General features: G+C 39.3%; 1 protein-coding gene across 6 annotated transcripts in view; it reads right to left on the bottom strand.

Moving 5' to 3' along the window:
• Positions 1-20,866, bottom strand: part of PI4KA (phosphatidylinositol 4-kinase alpha) — a 95,297-nt gene that overhangs the window by 57,890 nt on the left and 16,541 nt on the right. For 4 of the 6 annotated variants that reach the window (XM_007054925.4, XM_027817302.3, XM_043529771.1 and 1 more), the window contains exons 9-19: positions 20,366-20,431; positions 18,057-18,153; positions 17,455-17,646; positions 16,137-16,237; positions 14,846-14,975; positions 13,064-13,196; positions 11,329-11,424; positions 10,343-10,526; positions 9,695-9,798; positions 6,725-6,893; positions 1,287-1,337 (exon numbers count right to left, since the gene is read on the bottom strand). In XM_007054925.4, the coding sequence (XP_007054987.2) occupies positions 1,287-1,337; positions 6,725-6,893; positions 9,695-9,798; positions 10,343-10,526; positions 11,329-11,424; positions 13,064-13,196; positions 14,846-14,975; positions 16,137-16,237; positions 17,455-17,646; positions 18,057-18,153; positions 20,366-20,431 (1,323 nt within the window). The remainder of the gene's footprint in view (positions 1-1,286; positions 1,338-6,724; positions 6,894-9,694; positions 9,799-10,342; positions 10,527-11,328; positions 11,425-13,063; positions 13,197-14,845; positions 14,976-16,136; positions 16,238-17,454; positions 17,647-18,056; positions 18,154-20,365; positions 20,432-20,866) is intronic. The other 2 variants (XM_037878718.2, XM_043529770.1) reach the window with 1 other exon arrangement.

The following is a 20,866-nucleotide window of genomic DNA, read 5'->3' as shown; positions in this document are numbered from 1 at the left end:
CCCGGAGCCTGAAACCACCTGCCCCCCAACCCCAGAGCCCACACCCCCAACCGGAGCCCTCACCCACCCTGCACCCCAACCCCCTGTCCCAGCCCAGTGAAAATGAGTGAGGGTGGGAGAGAGTGAGCGACGGAGAGAGCAGGGGGTGGAGACAGCAGGGGGTGGGGCCTCAGAGAAGGGGCGGGGTGGGGCAGGGGAAGGGCCTCATGAAACGAGGGGTGGGGCAAGGGTTTTCGGTTTTGTGTGATTAGAAAGTTGGCAACTCTAAAGCCAGGACAATAACAAAATGTGTCCTAATGTGTTAGAGCTGCAACAACTAGTCGTGGCAGCATCGGTCTCCAAATATTTGACACGATCTCCTTTTTTCTCACTAGCTGTATAAAATAATCTTTCTGAACCCAGAGAATTCAACAACAGGAGAGGGGAAGGCAGTCACAGTCATTTCTGGTACTCCCGTGAATCTGGCCATTAGCATATTAAGGCTCAGATTTCAAAACGGCCTAACTGAGTTAGGCACGCAACTCTTCCCACTGCTTTTCAATCCCAGCCTAGACTATTAAATTTGCAGCTGCTCACCTAGAAACGCCATGAATCAATTCAGTCTTTGGCTGGACTACTTGTTGGACTAGGTTTAGAAGTTGTTCTGGCTCGAAAAATCCTCTCAGTCTAAGAGGGCAAACTGTAGATACACACACACACTCCTATTTTGCGCTACTTTTGTTTAGAATGGTCTTCAAACCTCAGCACACGTGAACATTTCACAAAATGCGTATATCACGAAAGCTAATTAATATCCACGAAAGATATGGAGTCTTTCCTGTCTCCTTTATTATAATTAATCTGCTTTACAGACTCTGTTATGCTGCCTTCTGAAATTTATTTTTAACTTTTTTTTTTTTTTTTAATAACTTTTGTTTTTCAGTCCTCTCCCCAGGCGCTGTTGTTTTCCAGTTACATATCTCTTACTACATTGGCTGCCAAATATTAGTCAGTATAATATCCCCTCTGGTATTAATATGGATCACGAATTTCTTGAACTCATGACTAACAACAGACACTCTCAGTGAATAACAAAAGATTAGCTGCTTTAAGAGAGATGTCATCATCAACAAATGCCCATTTGTTTTTAAACTTCTAGCAAGTAAGAAGTTATAACATGTATTTGTCTTTCATGGCTACTTATCAGTCCCATCTGCTGCCCCTCCCCTCCCCGCCCCCGCACAGATACTTGAGCTTTTGGGGAAATCATCATTCAGCTCACAAATGCCCCGTCTATCAACACTCACCACAGCAATAACAGGAATAAGCACTCCCAGGTTCCCTGCACTACTGGAGGCCTGAAAAAGAAGAGAGGTTTTAAAAGATGTGAAAATGTCAAAGAAACACACAGCAATCTGAAGTAATATTTACTACAAAGCTCACTTCCAATGGTTCATGTGCTTTAGCTACTTGTACATATGCATAAATACGAATACATCGCAGACCACAGCCCTGAGCCTACAAAACCACTGTGTCACCCAACCTGAGCACCACTGAAACCAGTGGGCTATGCATAAGCACAGGGCTCAAGTCTACATGAATCCCTAATGGGGTTCTAAACAGGGAAAAAGTCTGCCCACATCGATCCAGCAGCCGGATCAGGATCTAGAACTTGACAATATGCACACTTTCCCCCCTCAGGGTGTTACTGTTGGAAAGAAAAACACTATTTTTAATCAAATGGATGAGCTGAGGGGCTTTCTTCCACAGACACAGCTCTGTCATAACTGCAAATCAAACATCACACTTTCAGTTCAGGGGAGAAAAACATATCAGTTGTCATCTGTATTCCGAAACATCCAGAAACTGAAAAGTCTCCTATTACTCTACATGCCCAAAGCTAGCTGTCAAATATTTGCAGAAATCAGATTTTACTTTTGAACTAAAGCCAAGATTATGAATCTGTAAAGGATAAGGAATTTAAGGGACTCACACCAACAGAAAACACTGTCCATCCAACTTAATCCTAACAAGTTAATTTCCTTTTCTAACAAAAAACAAATTTTGCCTGGCTGCAAAATCTGCTGACAACTAATTAAGCAAAAAGAATCAATGCAAAGTGGTTTAACAGTCAGGTAAACAGATCTGGAATAATAAAAAGCCTGTTAAGAAGCACAGGAGACTTAACAAATAATAGAACATTAAAGTCCTGTCAATGCTATCAAAAAAGTGAGAATTCTGCTTTTAAAACCTAAATATAGAAATGGTTCAGCAACACAGTTTGGACCCCAGCATGGACAGGGCCTAATTTAGTATAAATTATTTTTAAAAACATTCAAGGGTAAGAAGAAACAGTCTTAAGAACGATTTTCAGAATCATATTGAGCAAATTATTCCCTGAACACTGGGGTCAAGATTGTACTAGAACCCAAACCATTTAATACTTTTAAAATAAAGGAACATTGTTTTCTAGCACAGATGAAGCTTAAAGTGGATTTGCCAGGGTGTGAATTCAGCTCAGATATTAGTTACTGAGAGGTGGAACATGGGAGAGACACAGAAATTGCTGGGTTATGACGTAGATGAGGATGATGAAATCCAGTATAAAGGTGTTGTTTTAGAACAGTTATATTTATAAGCATCACAGTCACTTATCTGTGAGACCAGAATCTAAAAAACCTGGACACAGGCAGGATTTTTCATGATGGCATTCATTGGGTTTGCTGAAATAACAAACAAACTGTGAATTCATCTGGTTTCCCACACAGGAGCTGAGCTGGCACCCCAGATTAGAAACTCTTATCCTTATGAAACAAGTAACCCAGCAGCTTTACTGAGTTGGTCAGTGACATAAAAGGCATTTACTGGTTACAGATGCAGTTTATCTTCAAAGCAAACAGAGATTCTATTCATTTCAAAGAGATTTGCCAAGAGAGTTCACCAATCCCATAAATGGATAAGAAAGGAACTTTGCGCTATTAAAATTTGAAGTGTGTGTGTGGGAGGTGGGCGGGTGTTGTGTTGGGGATGTTAAAAAGAGAAAAACAACTCTTACTGAATTGCTAGCACAGCTTTAGCTATAATTTTAGCCACAAACATGGCACTAATATAGACATACACGGTATGGAAAGAAATTCAACTTTTCACAATAATTTTTTCTTTTTTTTTTTTTTTTTTAATTACAAAGTCACTCCACATCAACATCTGGGAGGTTTGAGTGTCTGGAATAGCCATATAAAATCACAAATGGTGAAGTGTTAGTTCATCCCCGACAAGCAAAACGTTCAATTAACTTCACTCTTCATTCTTGAGCAGTGAATGTGATGGTCTATAATCGAAAGTAGGATTTCTCCCTCCTTCCCCCCTGCCTCCAAAATGAAGGTGTTGCAATTCAGTTCACAGCCAAACCAAATTCATAACTTGTAACATATTTTTATATCCTCCCACCCATTTGAAGAGAAACATTGTTCTCATTTATTGTTCCTCATTTTCACACTTAGAGGTATAAGTTAACATGGTCTCCCTCGATATCTTTGTAACTAGCACCTAGCTGTCATGTCAATAAAACTATTCATATGTCACTAAATGCCTAATCCTGAGTGGTGTCAGTTTGATTTTAGTGGGACTTTCTGGAGCACAGCACTTTAGGAACAGGCAATAAGTGACGTAAACTGTATTCACCTCACCTTTGGAAATCTATCCCGTAAATACTAGGTGAGATTGTAAAACAATCAGGAAAGAAATCTTATGGTAGAGTATTCAAACAAAATTGAAATGTACATATGTATGTTTAAAAACATCTATTTTAAGGTTTTTTGGAACTACTCCTAAATTAAAATATTGCAGCTATTTAATAAGAGTCAACTGCTGGACAGACTTATAGTCTACAACCCTTTCATGTCATAACACAAATCTAATACATTATAGACCCAGTCTTGCATTCCACCAGAACACACTGAAGTGAATGGGAGTTTCTAGACCCTTTGCATGTATTTCTTTAAGGATTAGTTTACATTATACAGGCAGCTGATCATAAAGATCTGGAAGCAGTCTGCTTGCAGCAGTTTACTTAAGATGTGATCTTAAACCAATTCAGTCAGATCAGTGCAAAAGTCTGTGTACACACTTTAGTTTCAATTTAATCCAGGTTTATTTTGATTTAGCTGCTCCTGAGGGCATTCTGCACCAAAAAAATTAAAATTCTGCACCAAAAAATATAAATTCTGTGCACGATATTTTAAAATTTTGCAAGTTTTATTTGTCAAATAAATGTGGAGGCTCCAGCATGGCATTGGCGACCATGGACCACCAGCTGCACAGAGGTTGGAGATCACTGTGCAGCTCCCCAATGGGACACTGATTCAGTGGTGAGGCTGCACCCAATCCTGATATAGCACAAGGACCAGGCCAGACTCAGAAACACCCCAGGGCCGTGCCCCTCTGTGCCAGGTGCACCAAGTATGGGCAGGCAGGCTCAGCAAGGCAGGATCCGAGTGTGGAGGGGCTTAGTGTGGGGCTATCTGGGTGCAGGATGCTCAGTGGGAGATCTGGGTACAGGGGCAGGATCTGGATGCACAGGGGCTTGTTGGGGGGTTCTGGGTGCAACGGTAATGGGACTATGCAGAGGGATCCAAGTGAAGGTGGTCAGGGCTCTGGAGGGAGGGTCTGGGTATCAGGAGGAATAGAGCTCAGCAGGGGGGTCTGGGTGTGGGAGGTGCAGTGGGGGGATCCAGAAGCAGAGGGAGTGGGGATCAGTGGGGTGGGGACCCAGGTGCAGCTGGTTGGGGCTCGGTGGGGTAGGGATCCAGGTGCAGGTGGCTCGTCAGGGTGCCAAGGTGCCAGGGGAGTAGGGCTCTTTGGGGGAGTTCTGAGCGTGTGTGGGAGGGGCAGGGGGTGAGGCTTGGCAGGAGGCTCTCGGTATGAGGGGGTCTGGATGCACAGCGGTTGGGCAGATGGGGGAGCAGCTCCCTATACAGGGATCCCTCCCCCTGCAGCTGAAGAGCGATGGGTGCAGGAAGCGGGGGGTGAGGGGAAAAGGAGTTGCAGAGCTTCCTGAATTTGGGGGAGAAATGTTGGGCTGGTTTTGACCCAGCCCCGGATGCTGTGCAGGGGAAGAGGAAGTCCTGTCCTCTTCAGCCCAGCTGGGACTAGCAGCTGAGCCTGGCACAGGGTAGGAGCCATCAGCCAGGTTTTCCACAGTCCTGTCCCCTGCCGCATAGTGATTTACCTCTCTGCTGGCTGCCCTGGGCACCCAAAACATACTGCTGGGGAGGATCGCATGGCTGCTCTTGTGGCTTCCCTTTGCTTCCCCAACAGAAAGTCATTTTTCTGTGAGGAAGCAAAGAAATTGGCGGGGGACATAAATTCTGCGCATGCACAGTGGTGCAGAATTCCCCCAGGAGTAACTTAGCTTAAATCACTCAGGAACAAGTTTAAGCTATGCCTAAACAATCTGCTCTTAAATCAAAATAAAAGAGTGCCCACACAGGGGTCCGCACCAATTTAACTTAACCAGTTTGAGGATAACGGATAGTTTGTGCGTCGTCAAGATCTTAAAATACAACAGAGCACTTACTTGGAAGCTGGAGATCCAGATTATAACATCAGCATTAATCTCTCATTTTAATTTATCAGCAATACAAGTAATGGCCCCTGGAAAACAGGTCACTGAACTTTTTCACATTCCTTCCCAACACTAAAGAAAACCAGCACTCCCACTCTGCTTTTCTGTTAGAGATCACTGACACCACCAGTCAATTAACATTTCTGATTTCCCAGCCATGTCCAGCACTTCTTTTCCTGTGTCACCTTGCACTCTCAGAATGTAAATCAGCTGTACTGATTTGCTACCTCCCCCCCCCGCAGCCCCCCCACACAGTAGGGTAACATACTAGTGAAATTCCTGTAACATTAGCGAGAATACAATGATCACAAGGATTTGTAGGTATGGACAGATATCTTGTTAAATGTAATCTCCAGCTGTAAGAATTTGTACTGCTCAGTTTTGCTTTGCAGTTCTTACACTTGCAATGCATATGAGATTGCACTTCTAATCAGCAAAGCATTATGGTTTCTCTATCATTCATGTGAGAACGTCCGTCAGTTTCTCTTTTACAACCAATTCCAATTAATGCTTATTCAGTCAGGGTAATCTGCACTGATCTCACTACATCTGTAGTTCACACCAGACTGTTCCATTTTATGGAGTCTATTGTAAATTTAGTTATGTAGGCCTCCATCAATTCTAATATTGGAAAATCCACATATGTGTAATCACAATAGTAGTTATTCAGGATAAATTAACATCTGGGGTAGCTGAGATTAGAACTGCAAGTTTATAACACTTCACTATTTCTTAAGAAGTGGTAATAGCAGGAGCCTAGAAGTCAGGACTTCCTGTTTCTGTTTCCAGCTCTGTCACCAGTCTGCTTTGTGCCTTGGACAATTCACTTAATATCTACCATGTCTCAATTAACCTATCTGAAAAATGGGTACACCACTACTAATTACCTAAGCTTACAGATATTATGTGAGGCTTAATTGATATGTAAAAAGTTATGTAGGCTCTATATTATTAATAGGCACCATAACACACACACGTTTCTCATTTGTTTCAGTAGTTACATGTGCAATTTTTAAGTGTATACACTTGGTTCAGAGGAGATCAGAATAATACGTTTACATTAGCCATATCAGTGCAAAGAGGTATGGAATTAAAACCCACACATTTTATATCATTCCTTACCTTGAGTGCTGGGCCCTTTTCACTTGCTCTCTCACTGGCTCTCTTTCCTTCCAGTCCAAGCTGTACAAACAGTTCCAGCAAATTCATTAGTAATTCATCCACAAGGTGTTCTCCCTGAATGTTAGCAGCTATGTTAGCCAAGGCATTAATGACAGCTAAGGAACAGTGTCTGACAAGAAAGAAAGAGAGAAATTAGAAACAACCAACTCTTTGATGAAAAGGTTTGTATTTATTTTATAACGGTTTCTCACTAACACTGTTCAACAGCAAATCTGCATAATACTGACAGTGGCAGGCACATTTTGTACATCAAGGATTTAGTGAGAATGGATGGCACGCTGGGTTAATGCATTAGCGTTCCAATTCAAAAAGCCAATTAAATATTGCTTGAATCATAATTAAAATGCATTTAGTGGTCTCAGCAACAGAGAGCAGATGGAAGCAGCACCAAAGGACAGAGAGGAATGGAATAAACTAATTTCCACCCTCTGCGCCAACATTGGTGTGTAAAGAATGAAATGCAATGTAATTCATGGTCTCAATTTCGGCTCTAGAGAATGTTTTGTCTGTGCTGCCACCATCATCAATTCACCAGGACTGACCATTTTTGGCATGGAAAACCTAAACCTAAACCAGAAGAAACATATTGTATTTCTGGATTGGAAAAGTTGTAGGGTGGCAGAGAAATTCAAATTAACAGCTGCAATTAATTACTGGCGTGCACTGGGCAGGACAGTGAGTGAAAGCCTGTATAATGAGGGTGTACCAGTAAGCTCGTTTGTAGTTATTGTCAATCCTTCACCCTCGTTAGAACTGAATTCAAGCATATTTTAAAGGTTAAAATTATAATGCAACATAACTCTGATACAAACGACCATTTCACATTCCTGAATACTTAAAAGAAATAATTAACTCATCATATGACATGATGAATACAGCAGGAATTCTGTGCTATGCAGTTTTATACTTCAATACCTTACTCAAATAGGGCCTGATTCAACTCCCAGTGAAGTCACTGGAATATTTTCTATTAGTTGTAATAGGAATTGGATGGAGTGCCTAGTTATGAAGCATTCTTCGATAAATTATTCTTAAGGAATTCAATACTTCTTAAGAGTACTGGGCCCAATCCAAAACCTAATGAAGCCAATGAAAATTTTTGACTTCACTGGGCTGTGGATCAGGCCTATTAAGAGGATAGCTTGCAACTACAGCTAATGCATTAGAAGTTTTTGACACCAACTAGAATTTGCCAATCAATCAATCTTTTAGAGAGACAAGGGGGAGGGGTAATATCTTTTACAAGCTTTCAAGCTTAGAAAGAGCTCTTCTTCAGTCTGGGATATTTACTCAGAGTGTCACAGCTAAATACAAGATGGTACAGATTGTTTAGCACAAGCAGTTAACATATATTTCAAGGAACTATTCGAGGTGAAGTGGCCCCTTCACACCTGTTCAGTTACAGGGAAGAAAGGAAGGAGAAGTGGGGAGGAAGCCGCTGTGGGAGATTTGTTAGTGGATTACAGATTCTTGTAATAAACGATAAAGTCAGTGTCTCTATTCAGTCCTTGAATTTTAGTGTCTAAAAAAGTGTTATGAAGTTAAGCTCCCAGGCTCATCTTTTGAAAGTGTTCAACAGGTTTTCTTTGAGGATGAGACTGATAGGTCAAATATAGAGTGATCACTTTGTGAAAAGTGTTCCCCCCACAGGCGATATGATATTTTGTCTTACCAATTTCCTGCGTGAGTTCATTCGAGAGCATAGTGACTGTCTGGTTTCACTCACATAGTTGCAGTTGGGGCATTTAGCACACAGGAAAGGTATACCACACGTTGTGGTATGCATGTTTAGGACCCATGGATCTTGAAAGGTGTGTTGTTTGGGGGTGTTGATCATTGTAGCAGTGGAGACATATCTGCAGGTTTTGCATCTGTTTTTCTGGCAGGGTCTGGGGTTGTTTTGAGCTGGTGTCCTGGTCTGTGCGGGGCTTACTTCTGACGATGAGTGTGGAGAGGCTGGAGCATTGTTTGAAGGCCAGAAGAGGGGATTCAGAAAAGATTTCTTTCAGGATGGGGTCCCCATCAAGTATGGGATGGCAGGTGACAACTAGGGATGTGCAGTGGGGGGTGGGGGCGTTATTTCTGTATTGAAGCAGATTTTCTCAGGGTATCTCGGTGGCTGTTCCATGATGTGATCCATTTCTCTGGTGGAGTGTTCTTGTTTGGTGAAGGCAGTTTTCAGTGTGTTAAGGTGTATATCCTGACCTTTTCCTTAGAATGGTCCTTTGATATATGTGGTAACTACTCATGCTAAACAATTTGTTCCATCTTGCATGTGACACTCTGATTAAATTTCCCACATCTGAAGAAGAGCGCTGTGTAAACATAAAAGCTTGTCTCTCTAACCAACAGAAGTTGGTCCAATCAAAGATATTACCTTACTCACCTTGTCTCTCTAATGTCCTGGGACTGATACGGCTACAAATCTTTTGTGACAGAAGTTGGTACTGCCTGATGCTAACACAGTTTCTGAAAGAGATCTAGGAGTCTCCATTATTATTCAGTGCCAACTTCTAGCACCTTTTGGCTAAGGCATCATTGCATCACTGTGAAGAAATAATTGCCAGCAGCTCATCAAGAGAAAAATAAAATCACAAGCACATTGTTCATTCTTAAATCCAACTAATGGAAGTGAGACATACACACCAGTCGTTTTTAAATATTAAAAAGTGTTACTCTAAACAATACAGGAATAGGAGACTATATGAGATCTGCATATATTCAAAACACCCACCCTCTCAGAAATGGACAATTAACATTAACAAACCTCTGGAATACAACAAAGAAAGATCGAAAGAAATAAAGCTGTTATGTCTGTTGGAAAAAAGTGAAAGTGCATAACCATGCTTAAAGGAAGATGTTTGATTTAAATAGTCATGAATTCTAAGGAGGCACTTATATCTATGTTACCTGTATCCATGATCCTTGTGATCTTTAGTGGCAGAGTAAACAACTGAGCTTGCCTTTACACTGATTTGCTGGAATAGATTCCATACCTCCTGGTAAATATATTGCTGTAAGAAAACAAACTAAGTGGAGTACATTGAATACAACACCTCTTAAAGGAATAAACCTGTAAAAATAAATTCTATCCAACTAAATAAAAATCTTATATAGAATGCCTAAGTATCTTTAAAAATCTGGACCTAAGTGACTTAGGAACATAAATCCCATTTTCAAAAAGGATTTAGGTTCCTCAGGCCTAAATAGGACCTGGGTGTCCTAAGTCACTTAGGAGCTTTTGTAAGCGTTACCTTCACATTTTTTCCTCTACATTAATTCTTTTAGTATATATCTGTGGGAACTAAGGTTTGCTGGAGAGGCGTGGCTTTGCTAGTTACTAGTGACATTGTACAAAAAGGTACATGCAAACAAATGATTGTATAAGTGTGTGTATGCTATGAAGACAGGATAAATGCTGAAATGCTGCATTTAAGGAAACATTTTTCGGGCTTAAACAAAGTTGACAGCAATACTTTAACTGAAGGAAATAGACAACTGTAATTTAGGGGTCTCTCTAGTCTGGTTTGTTCTCTTGGCCAGCTCTTCTCTCCTTACGTTTCCAGTGATAACTAAGCAGCCCAGCTGGTCAATGATGAGTACGTCAAGTGGAGATGGTGGCTGGCAGAACTTCTGCTGCAGGATCTGCAGGATAGGTTCCATCACTTTGGGAGTGTCCCTAAGTGCCACTGCAATGTGCCCCAGAGCTCGAATTGTGTGGTCAGGAATCAAATGGGCTTCCCTAACAAAAAATAAACAAGCCACATTCATATAAACATCCAGAAACAATTACACATCTAGTTCTACAAGTTGAACTACAATCTGCCTGAGAAACAACTTACACTGATGCATCCAGTAAACTGTAATATCACTTAATTTCATTTTAACCCCTTAATGCTCTTTTTCCCTTCTATTATAATCAAAAGCATACTTAGTACAGGAACTAAAAGCAATTGCTTTTATAGTACCAACACTGATCTGTTAACCAATCACTATGGTAGAATCAGTAGAAAAAGATAAAAGGCTTGTCTGGAACGACTTTCCATTTTTATTTTTATTTTTTTAAAACAGTCCCAGTACAGTGGGGTAAACGTAGTGGGAGTTTCCGTTGGAGATGCCTTGTCAACTATCTTAGCTCTGCCTTGGCAAACCAACCTCTCAATAGGAGAGAGGCAATTCAGATTCCACAAGCAGTAATCAATTGTGCCAAACATTAAGTGATGGGCTTGTACAGCCCACTGAAGACTTAGCAGAGGACACCTCATTTCACTTAGTACTTCAAATAGACTTTAATACTCACTGCAGACAGGAAAGCAGTGTTTTTATCCAGTAAAGTATGTAGGCCCATCAATACTGAAATAAAGGCCCAATCCCACAAAGAAATCTGCATGATCTGATGCATATTCCCACATGTATTCTTACTGATGTCAGCAGCGTTTCACACAGGAGAAAGGCTCCTCATGCTTGAATGTCTTAACAGGAGTGGGTCTTAAGTTAAATTGACTGAAGGCAGAACAGAATTAATATTATGCCTAACAACTTACTTGTCACTCTCCTGTGAGATGTACAGACGGTTAGACAAACTGGCTAGGAAAGCCTCAACAATCACCGGGTCTATAGTCAGGCCAGCTTTCAAGCACCTACAGAACATTAAACACAAAACTTGCCAGGACAGCCAAACAGCAAGAGTTATATTTTCACACCTCACTATGGGAGAGAAAGGATCCAATACCAAAACCCCTACACATAAAATTGATACAGTCGGAATTGTGTTCAGTCAGAAAATGATTCTCATGAAAAAAAAATATATTCACATTAGCACATATTTGGCATCCCCTAAAATATTCATGAGACCCTGGCATTCAGAAGATGCTGTTCAATTATTTCACATTTATTTCACGAGTTCAGCATTCTTTACATGTTCATGCTTATTTACATATGAAATATAAGCAGGGTGGACAAACATTGATGATTTTTTAAAAAACGAAATATTGATTTGTTATTTAAATTAAATACATTTTTCTTTTAAAAATAAACCTATTTAAAATTAAAATTGAAATTATGACAAGCTATATGAAGGCCTAAATTTAATATGATTTATTAAAATCATTTAAATAAAAAAAATATTTAACCAGTAAGTTTGCTGCCAAAGTTTTAAAGAAAGACAAATGACTGAACTGGTGGCTAAGCACCTGGAACCACAGTTGGCTGAAATGCTAAAGAAGTTTTTGACAGCGGTAGCCTCTTTGGCAGGTACGAAGAAAATATTTTCCATTTATTCAGCTAGTGCAGTTCAATGACTAGTTCATTCAAAGTTAAGAAACCAACTGGAATTTGAATAGACATTGTGTGCCAAAGTAAGCGTAAATGTTAATGTTATATTTAGTTAAAATACGTTGATCTGCAATGGTTACCAACCAACGAGAATCAATTTTTTTTGTAAAAGGAAAAGAACAGAAGTACAAATGCAAAACAAAATTAAAATCCGTTATTTAAATCAAGCTTTCCTACTTGCCAGTTTAAATCATAATTGAAATACAAGCAACAATGAACACTTCTCGGACACTCCTGTAGTTCGTAGCTGATTCTCTGCCCTCCAGTGTTTGTATCTGCAGAGCTGGAATTACCTCAACCCTCTTTCTTCCAAATGGAGGCAAAAGGACTGAGAAAGGCTGTATGGAGTGTACCTTCCATGGCATTTTAAATATCCTTGACAGGTTGGCCCAGCTCACCGTCCTCCCAAGCACCAGATGGTGGATGGGGAGGGAGGTAAACAAGGTCTTTTATAAGCACCCAACAGGGCTCAGGAGAAGTATCTTTTAGGAAGCGAATGGGATTAGGCTGTCCTGCTCCTGCTGGAGCCTTCCTCTCTCCATCCATCCAATCAGCAGCTACTCCAGACTGCAGGGGCAGATGGTCTAGTGTAATGGTTTAGAAAAATGGGAAGGGGGTGACTTTCCATTGCCCGAGGTTACGAGCGTTTACCAGTGCATCTGCTCCAGAAGAGCTTACTGTGCAAACCTCCAGAAGCAACAGAGAGCTACTGAGCACTCTGGAGGTCACCAGGTGGAGTTAAGGGTACGTAAAGCAAGTGGCCCAGTGGCTAGACAAATACTTTCCAGCTGTACAAAAGGTAGCAGGGGCCATCTAAAACACTCTGCGTTACACAGCTTCTCCATTTAATGGATCGTAATGTTTGTCCACTTCAGTGAGATCAGCGCCTGTCTCCTTAAACTGCATTTTTGATAGTCCTTGAGTGTTTCTAAGTACAATTCTTACCTGCAGATGTTGTCTATGGCAATGTCTCGAAGCTGTTCATACATGGATGGTTGACTTTTCTTGCCGGGCGTTACATTTAGAGTGGACTCTGAATGCTCATTTGTTACGCTGATTTTGATGTCATTGCCACCTACTAAGAACAGAGATGGAGCGTAAGAGACAGTGTCTTTTGCTATATCTTTCCTTGAATTGTGTATACATAGGTAGAGAAATACCTGGCAAGTGAATGCAAAACAGACTAGGACACAGGAGAGAGGGAGAGGGAGAGAGACAGGTGCTCTGAAGAACTTTGGTACCATGTGAAGCTTGGCTACCAATGTGAGCTATAAATTTATTTCATTACTCAATTCGTTTTCAGAAACCTCCACCCTTCTCACTTTGCATAGTTTTGAATATTGCTTTGGTATTAGCTAAAATCATTTAATTGGCAGTCTCAAAGCAGAATACTCAAACTTAACATTAGGATTTTTCAAATCAAATCTGCTGGATGTGACTAATCAGTAAACAATTTATTAAACGGATTTTTACATTGCCTTACTTTTAATATTTGCATCTACCTTAGTATCGCTAACACTCTGAAATACCTTAAGCCAGATTCATTCCTGGTGCACCTCTGAAGTAAACAGAGCTACAGGAGGGATTCATTTCCCTTAGTGTGTTTTAAAGCATGGTTAGAACATAAAAGAACTATCGGGTAAAAATGAAGTCTCCTACTTGACATACCTGCTCCCTGTTCACCTTCAAGTCCAAGCTATCTATTTTTCTTGACAAAACAAGTTTTCACTCCTTTGAACACTGCATAGACAATAAGGCTGTGGAAAAGCAAGCTATTCTGCTTTGGGCATCACTAACAAAATTGCCATCTAAATTTTAGCTGCCGACTCTTTACTAGTTGTGTCACTGTAAGAGGGAGAAGGAACACAGATTCACATTCAGACCCAGGGATATTCTGCAGGACTAGCAGTTAGGAAAAAAAAAAAAATCAACATTCAATTTGAAATTGAAAACTTCAATATAGAAATCCTGGAGAACAAATAAAAATGGAACTCCATGTCGTCAGTGAGTTGCTTTTCTGAAAGTAATCACAGCAATATCCAATATGTAAAAAAAAAAACCAAAAGTTTATGATTAAATTTTTGGTTGTCAGGGAACTTATGAGTCATAACTCTGGCTCATTCGTCTATACGCCAAATGGTCTAAGTGTGCCTTTAAACATACAAGCATGCAGCAATGAGCATACACTTCTGCTTTCCATCTAAACTGTGATTTGTGGTTCTCATCCTCCCAACCCATCCCTACCTTATTGGTCTATTTCATCTACCTAACACAGACTGAAAGCAGCCCAAGACAGCTTGCTGGCAACTCATGCTGCACACATATTGTATATAAGTAGTGGTGGGATTTCAACCCTCCTTTTGCTGGGGGACACTAACCATTTAAAAGAATGAAAGTTACTGAAATTATAAAATATGACAGTATTAGGCAAAACTGACTTTGCAGGGTTGAGAGAGTAGGATGCTATGGACTTGGTTATTTTTGTACGGTTATTGGTAGCACCAAGACATCAGGGTGTATATTTGCATGAATTTTTTTTTGCATTCCCTCTCTTCCTCCAAAATAAAACAAACAAACCCAAACCACAAATAAATAACTTGGTAGAAAATGAAAAAACCTTTAAGAAGTAAGTTGCAATAATAAAAGGAAATTTAAGAGCAAATTAGTGTTGTTTGTGGTCCACCACATGACTGGACCATAGCTGGAGCTAATATTGCTTTCATTTACCTGTGTGATATTGGCTGTGGTACTTGTAAAGTTTTACCAGCACTGGGGAAGGAATAACGAGGAAGTCCCTCAAAGATGGAGTCACAGAATGAACCACAACAGGGAACCTCTCACACAAACGACCTAGACCCTAAAAGGAAATAATTGACACATTACAACTTCTAACTTTCCTGCTGCATAAGCAGACCTATTTTTATTTCAACTGTGCGCTCATGGCTTTAAAAAAAAATAAATCATTGCTGAGGGATTTGTACTCCAGTGAAAGAATGTTTCAAACCTCTGATCTAAAGGATCACACTGACAGCATGACAAGTAAGCAATTTCTTGCCCTTTTCTTCCCAGGGGTTTTGCAGAAGATAGCATTTAGTATACCTAACGAACAGCCTTCCCTGGAAGTGAAGTTATGGGATAAACACATTTTAAAGAGCCCTGAGGAGTAACATGTCTTTACTATTCTGGTCTTGATTACAGAATGACAACTGTGGACTGGTTTTGCAAAGTGGATAAGTGTCCAACTAGAATGGCGCTGATAACACCACGTTCCTTTTTCCCTTTTAAAAATGAATTTTCTACTCCAAGATAACACCACATTGATAATCCTAAAGGATCATGTACATTTATTGACAGATCATGTGCAGCCTGGGCAAGTTTCTGCACATTAAACCTGCCAATACGAATCAACCCTGACCTGAAAAGAAACCACCATAGCAATGAGAAGGAAGGTCAGTCTCCATGACTTTTTCCACATTGCCCTCTACACAGACTGCCAACAAAGAGGTTAATTAGTTCCAAATGTGGTAGGGTCTTTGTGAATGGGACACCTTACCTTCCAGGCTGGTTTGCATCCTATTTAATTAATTTCACACAGGCTACTGAAACATCATCAGATGGCCTCAGGTTTTGATCACTACTAACCTGTGTTGGATTTCAATTGGTGAACAAGAGATGAAAGGTTTCATATCTGGACTAATCCCAGGAGCCAACCAGTCCCACTACTTTTTTTTAAATTGGTCAGGTAAAACAAGCAGGAACCCAGGGTTGACGGAAATAAATGGCTGGTACAATAACCTGTTGATTGCATCCCACAAAGAAAATCTGAGACAAGTAGATTCTGGGAAGCACCACCTCACTGTGGTTTCAAGCCCCTAAAATGCAGATGCAGAGGACACAGGCAAGAGTAATATAACCAGAAGATGAGAAAACTGCTAAATTAGTCTGTAAACCCGCAAGCAATTTTACTAAGTGACTTGCTGAAATCAAAACACTCCTTTTCAATCCTTTAAAGACAGACCTGCAAGCAGCAGATCAGCAGCGGCAAGTGAGCAATGATGACTTTGCTGGAGGTCTTGGACTGCAGCTTCTCCGACAGTTTGATGCACAGGTTTTCTGCACCTTTGTTCCAAAAGAAAGAAATCAATAATAGATCTGAAGAATGTATATGAATTTATTAGCCTACCTAGTACAATGTGCTTACTGAAGACCATCAAACAGGTAGAGAATTTGCAGGATTCACCTACTTCAGAGTACAGAGACGCCGAATGGTTTAAGTTTTACAGAATGTTATCCATGGTGTTTTGATTTGGTTGATTTGGCTTGAAGGGTTTATTTGAACTTTGTTGGTAACATTTTGGTAAAAAGTTTGGGAATCTTATTAATATCTGCAATAAACAGTTCTTTCAAATATTCTGAACTGAGATAGCTACAGGTGTCAAAGACAGCTGTGGGTTTGTTTGTTTTATTTGATAGCCATCTACAACTATTTTAAAATATTTAAACAAATGTTTAATAGATTAGTAGGTAGAAGTTTAAATTTAAAGAAAGGAGGAAAACTCTGGTAAATATCAGGAAAAGCTTCCTGACAATGATATCTATGAAAAAGTGGAAGCATCTTTTTGAGACATTCATGGTGTGGATGAACTAATGGGCCTTTTCTACATGATTTCTATCAGTAATTTTGCAAGATTTTTAGAAGATCTTGCATGTCCCTGCCTATAGTTCTGATACTGTAAAGTTATATTTAAAGGCAATATATGCAGTATGTGTCAGATTTAATGCAAATATCACTTCTAGAGGAATCAAACACAGTATGAGCCTAAGTCAAGAAAAATCCCTATTCAGGAAAGCACTTTCTTAGTTTAAAGCACGTGATTAGGTGCTTTTCTGAATCAGGTCTATATTAAAGAGATATTCAGAATGACTTATAGCAACTACTGTTAACAGATTCTGCATTATGGAGATGTCAAAGCCTCTCTGTAGGCAAGGATGAATTCAAATTTGCACTTCATGGTGCAATAACATAGTGCATTCTCCCCAAACTTACAGAACTTATTCTCTGAATTCAGAAGGGATTTTCTGAGAACTTTAAGTCAGTTAACCAGTTTATGAGTTACAAGCATTTTAAAACGACCCGTGCATTTTTCTGAAAACGTTGACTTTCTTTGGCTTTCTCTAGCAAAAAAATTCCTGAAGTTTATAATTAAATGCATTTTATGACAAGCGTCATGTAATAGAAATGACCCTCCATCAACTACTGACAATGGAGAATGAGTTGTACAAAACACTTCTGCAAGACAAAAGATTCTGAAGAGACAGAAGTATGTATTTTTCACCTTGCTCATCTTTCACAGCCCACACCATGAGATCTACACAGGCTGCATTAGCCTGGCAACGCAATTTCAGAGGGCTCAGTTCATTGTGTAGCCGATCTACATCATGCAGGATTTTCTGAAGCTCTGACTGGCTGCTGTTGAACTGTTCCAACACAAAATCATGGATTTCCTTAACAAATGAGTTTGGAAGATCTGCAGGAATAAGAGGGAAAATATATTCTAGCAGAAAGAAAGTAGCTGTGCCCCAGATAGCATATACATAAGATCAATCCATTTTTATATTAAATATAAAACATTATTCATAAAAAGATTTCTTTCCAAATGAGAAGTTGAATAATTTCATAGCAAAGACCACTGGGAAATTAACAAGTTGGATGCTGATTGTCCCTCCCTCGGGCAGAGGACAACAGACTAAATAATTAAATTTTATAGGGCAACTTTCATACCGAAGTGCTTCACAAACTGTATAGCATACATTCAGCACCCATGAAACACTGCACCCTTCCCAGCCACTTGGAACACAGCAAACAATGCACACAGTGCTTTATATTCTCCCCCATCATATTACTTAGTAGAAAGTTATATTAATATAAGTACTGTACCTTTCATGTAGTATAACGTGTCTCTTAACATTTTAAACTGGGCAAGGTAAAGAGGGTCACTGAATGTTTTATAATAGAGATCTGCATTAGGACTTATCTGTAAAGGTAAAGAACAGCTATACGTTTCAAAAGGAAACAAAAAACAACGTTTTCTTATGAAATAGTAAACTGAAGAACAAATAAAACCCCTTATTCAGATCAGGTAACTGTCATTTTCTATACTAGAGATGTAATTGTGATAACTGGTACTGTTTACATTATAATCGCACACCATATGGAAAGGGTTTTGGGGTTGTTGTTGTTTTGTCTTCACAGTTAATCAAGATGCAAACTATACCTGTTCAATGCATTAAATAGTACTTAGCTATCCCCTTTATTTAAACACCACATACTGTAACAAAATTCTGTCTAATGAGAGAATCCAAAATCATTTTTAATTGGAAAAGCAGGAACAGAGACTACAGCTGTTTCCATCAAAACTTACATTTTGCACTAGCAAGAAAGGCTGTAGACAAGAGCCTAGTTCTTTTCCACAGATGAAAATATATGAGTTGGCTATAGTTCTGACCATACTTAGTTCAGAACAGCTCTATGTCTAAAATTTCTGAGACCCACGAGAGGTGATGTTGATAGAGGATGCTGTGCAATTGTAAACAGCGTGAGCAATCATTTGGCCCCATAAGGACTTATATTCCATGCAAAATATGTTCACTGAAAGTAGGTCAGAAGCAGCTAAACTTTAAGGAGGACATCTTTAAAATACAATAGTATCAAGAACTTCCAAGCTGAAAACAGTGAAGAGCAAACGAATGGCAACACATTTTTGTTTTTTCAGGAAGCGAGAATGAAATACATGGGAATTAAATTAAAGGCCTTTACCTAAGTTATACCTTTTTAAAAAAAAATCTTTTGGTTTACTCTATTTAGGAAGTATTAACAGGCTTACACATCCTTGCCATGTAAATATCGGAAACAAAGCAATAATTACAATGGTGAGGGTTTGTTTGTTTTTTTTTTAAGAGACATTATAAAGTATTATAATCATCTGCTCTCTCTATTTAACAGGGTATTACATATTACAGGATGAGCATGATTACAACAACTATGACATGTAATTTCTAATGATTTTATTAAACTTGAGTGAAATATCTGATTATGCATATTTAAATGTCTACCAAATGTTAATATTCAAAAAAAAATGGACAGGTGTGCTGGAGTTTTTCTTCTTCTTTTTTTTTTATTGCAGATGAACATACTTTGTCTGGGTACTGAATAAATAGTATCCAAATATCTAAGTATCTATTTGTCCTCAGTCTGTTTTGCTGGGTACATAATTGTTGCACTAATTATTCCATTAGTGCCATCTCCCATATTTGTTAACCATTCTTCTATAGGTGGACTACTTTTCTTTTTCCAATGAGAAGCTCTGAGTAGCCTAGCAGCTACTAGCAGATGGGAGATTAATAATTTTTTTTCTTTTGTGTGACCACTTCCACTGGGAAGCCCCAGGAGGATTACCAAGGGATCATTTGGTAATATATATCCAACAATTTGTGATATTTGGTTACAAAATGCATCTCAATACTCTCTAATGACTGGACATAAGCATAAAATCTCTTTCCAAAGAATTTTAATAACTAGTTGGAAATTCTCCATGCTCAAGTGCTTAGGATACCAATGCTAGAGGGGAATGTGTGTTTAAAAACAAAATATTTCCACAGATTTCTCATAAATTAATGGAAATTAGTTTCATCCTGAATGATCAAACATCAGTGACTCACAATGTGTATGACATTAGTGACTGTTGCTATAACAACAGTCCTCCAGGGCAGATTGGATTTTCCTCCAGGGCAGATTGGAAGAGGCCCTGGAGGTTTTTCGCCTTCCTCTGTAGCATGGGGCACGGGTCACTTGCTGGAGGATTCTCTGCTCCTTGAAGTCTTTAAACCACGATTTGAGAACTTCAGTCGCTCAGACATAGGTGAGAGGTTTTTGCAGGAGTGGGTGGGTGAGACTCTGTGGCCTGCGTTGTGCAGGAGGTCAGACTAGATGATCATAATGGTCCCTTCTGACCTTAATATCTATGAATCTATTAAATATTTCTACTGGTCTTAGGCTTTGAAAAAACAAATTCTTATCAATCAAAAGCATAAACCAAATATTAGTTGAGTGTCCCTTATTACATCCCCTATTTTTATTCATTTTATTTTTAGTCATCTCTTACCTTTAATTTCACAATAGTTAGGACTTTAAAAAGAATCCCAGGTGGTTTTTAAACATTTCAAATGGTAAATTAAATTAAGACGTACCTCTGCAACTTCATCTACAACTGCATCTAAGGTTTTGAGAACAGAATCCCCAACAATCTGTTTCACCTACACAGAAAATAGAAGTCAGGTGTTATCATTGGCATTATCTTGGTAGAGGGTTTGTTTTACAATCACAATTTAGGCTGGCCAAAGAAAGCACTCAATCATTTGAATATTAAACATCAGACTAAATTAAGACAATGAAAAGTTATATAGTAATTTCTATTATCATCATTTGTATTACCATGGTGCAAAGAGGCCCTGAGCAATAACACAGAATGTGCCTAGAAGAGGCACCAGGCTCTGCCATCAGATGCAGTCCCAATAAACCATCCCCATTAGAAAATGGCACGGTTCTCAAGTTACATCGATTAATTTGCCTGTCAGGTGCAAACTAGACGGCTTTGCCAATGCAAACGTTTCAATACTAACTTTATTACTTTAAATTACTAACATTTCATGAGCAATATTAATATTAATCACCAGTATTAACCATTAAGG

This window comes from Chelonia mydas, chromosome 15, assembly GCF_015237465.2.
Source record: "Chelonia mydas isolate rCheMyd1 chromosome 15, rCheMyd1.pri.v2, whole genome shotgun sequence".
In the NCBI taxonomy this organism is placed as follows: Eukaryota; Metazoa; Chordata; order Testudines; family Cheloniidae; genus Chelonia; species Chelonia mydas.
This window is presented reverse-complemented; position numbering and strand designations above follow the sequence as displayed.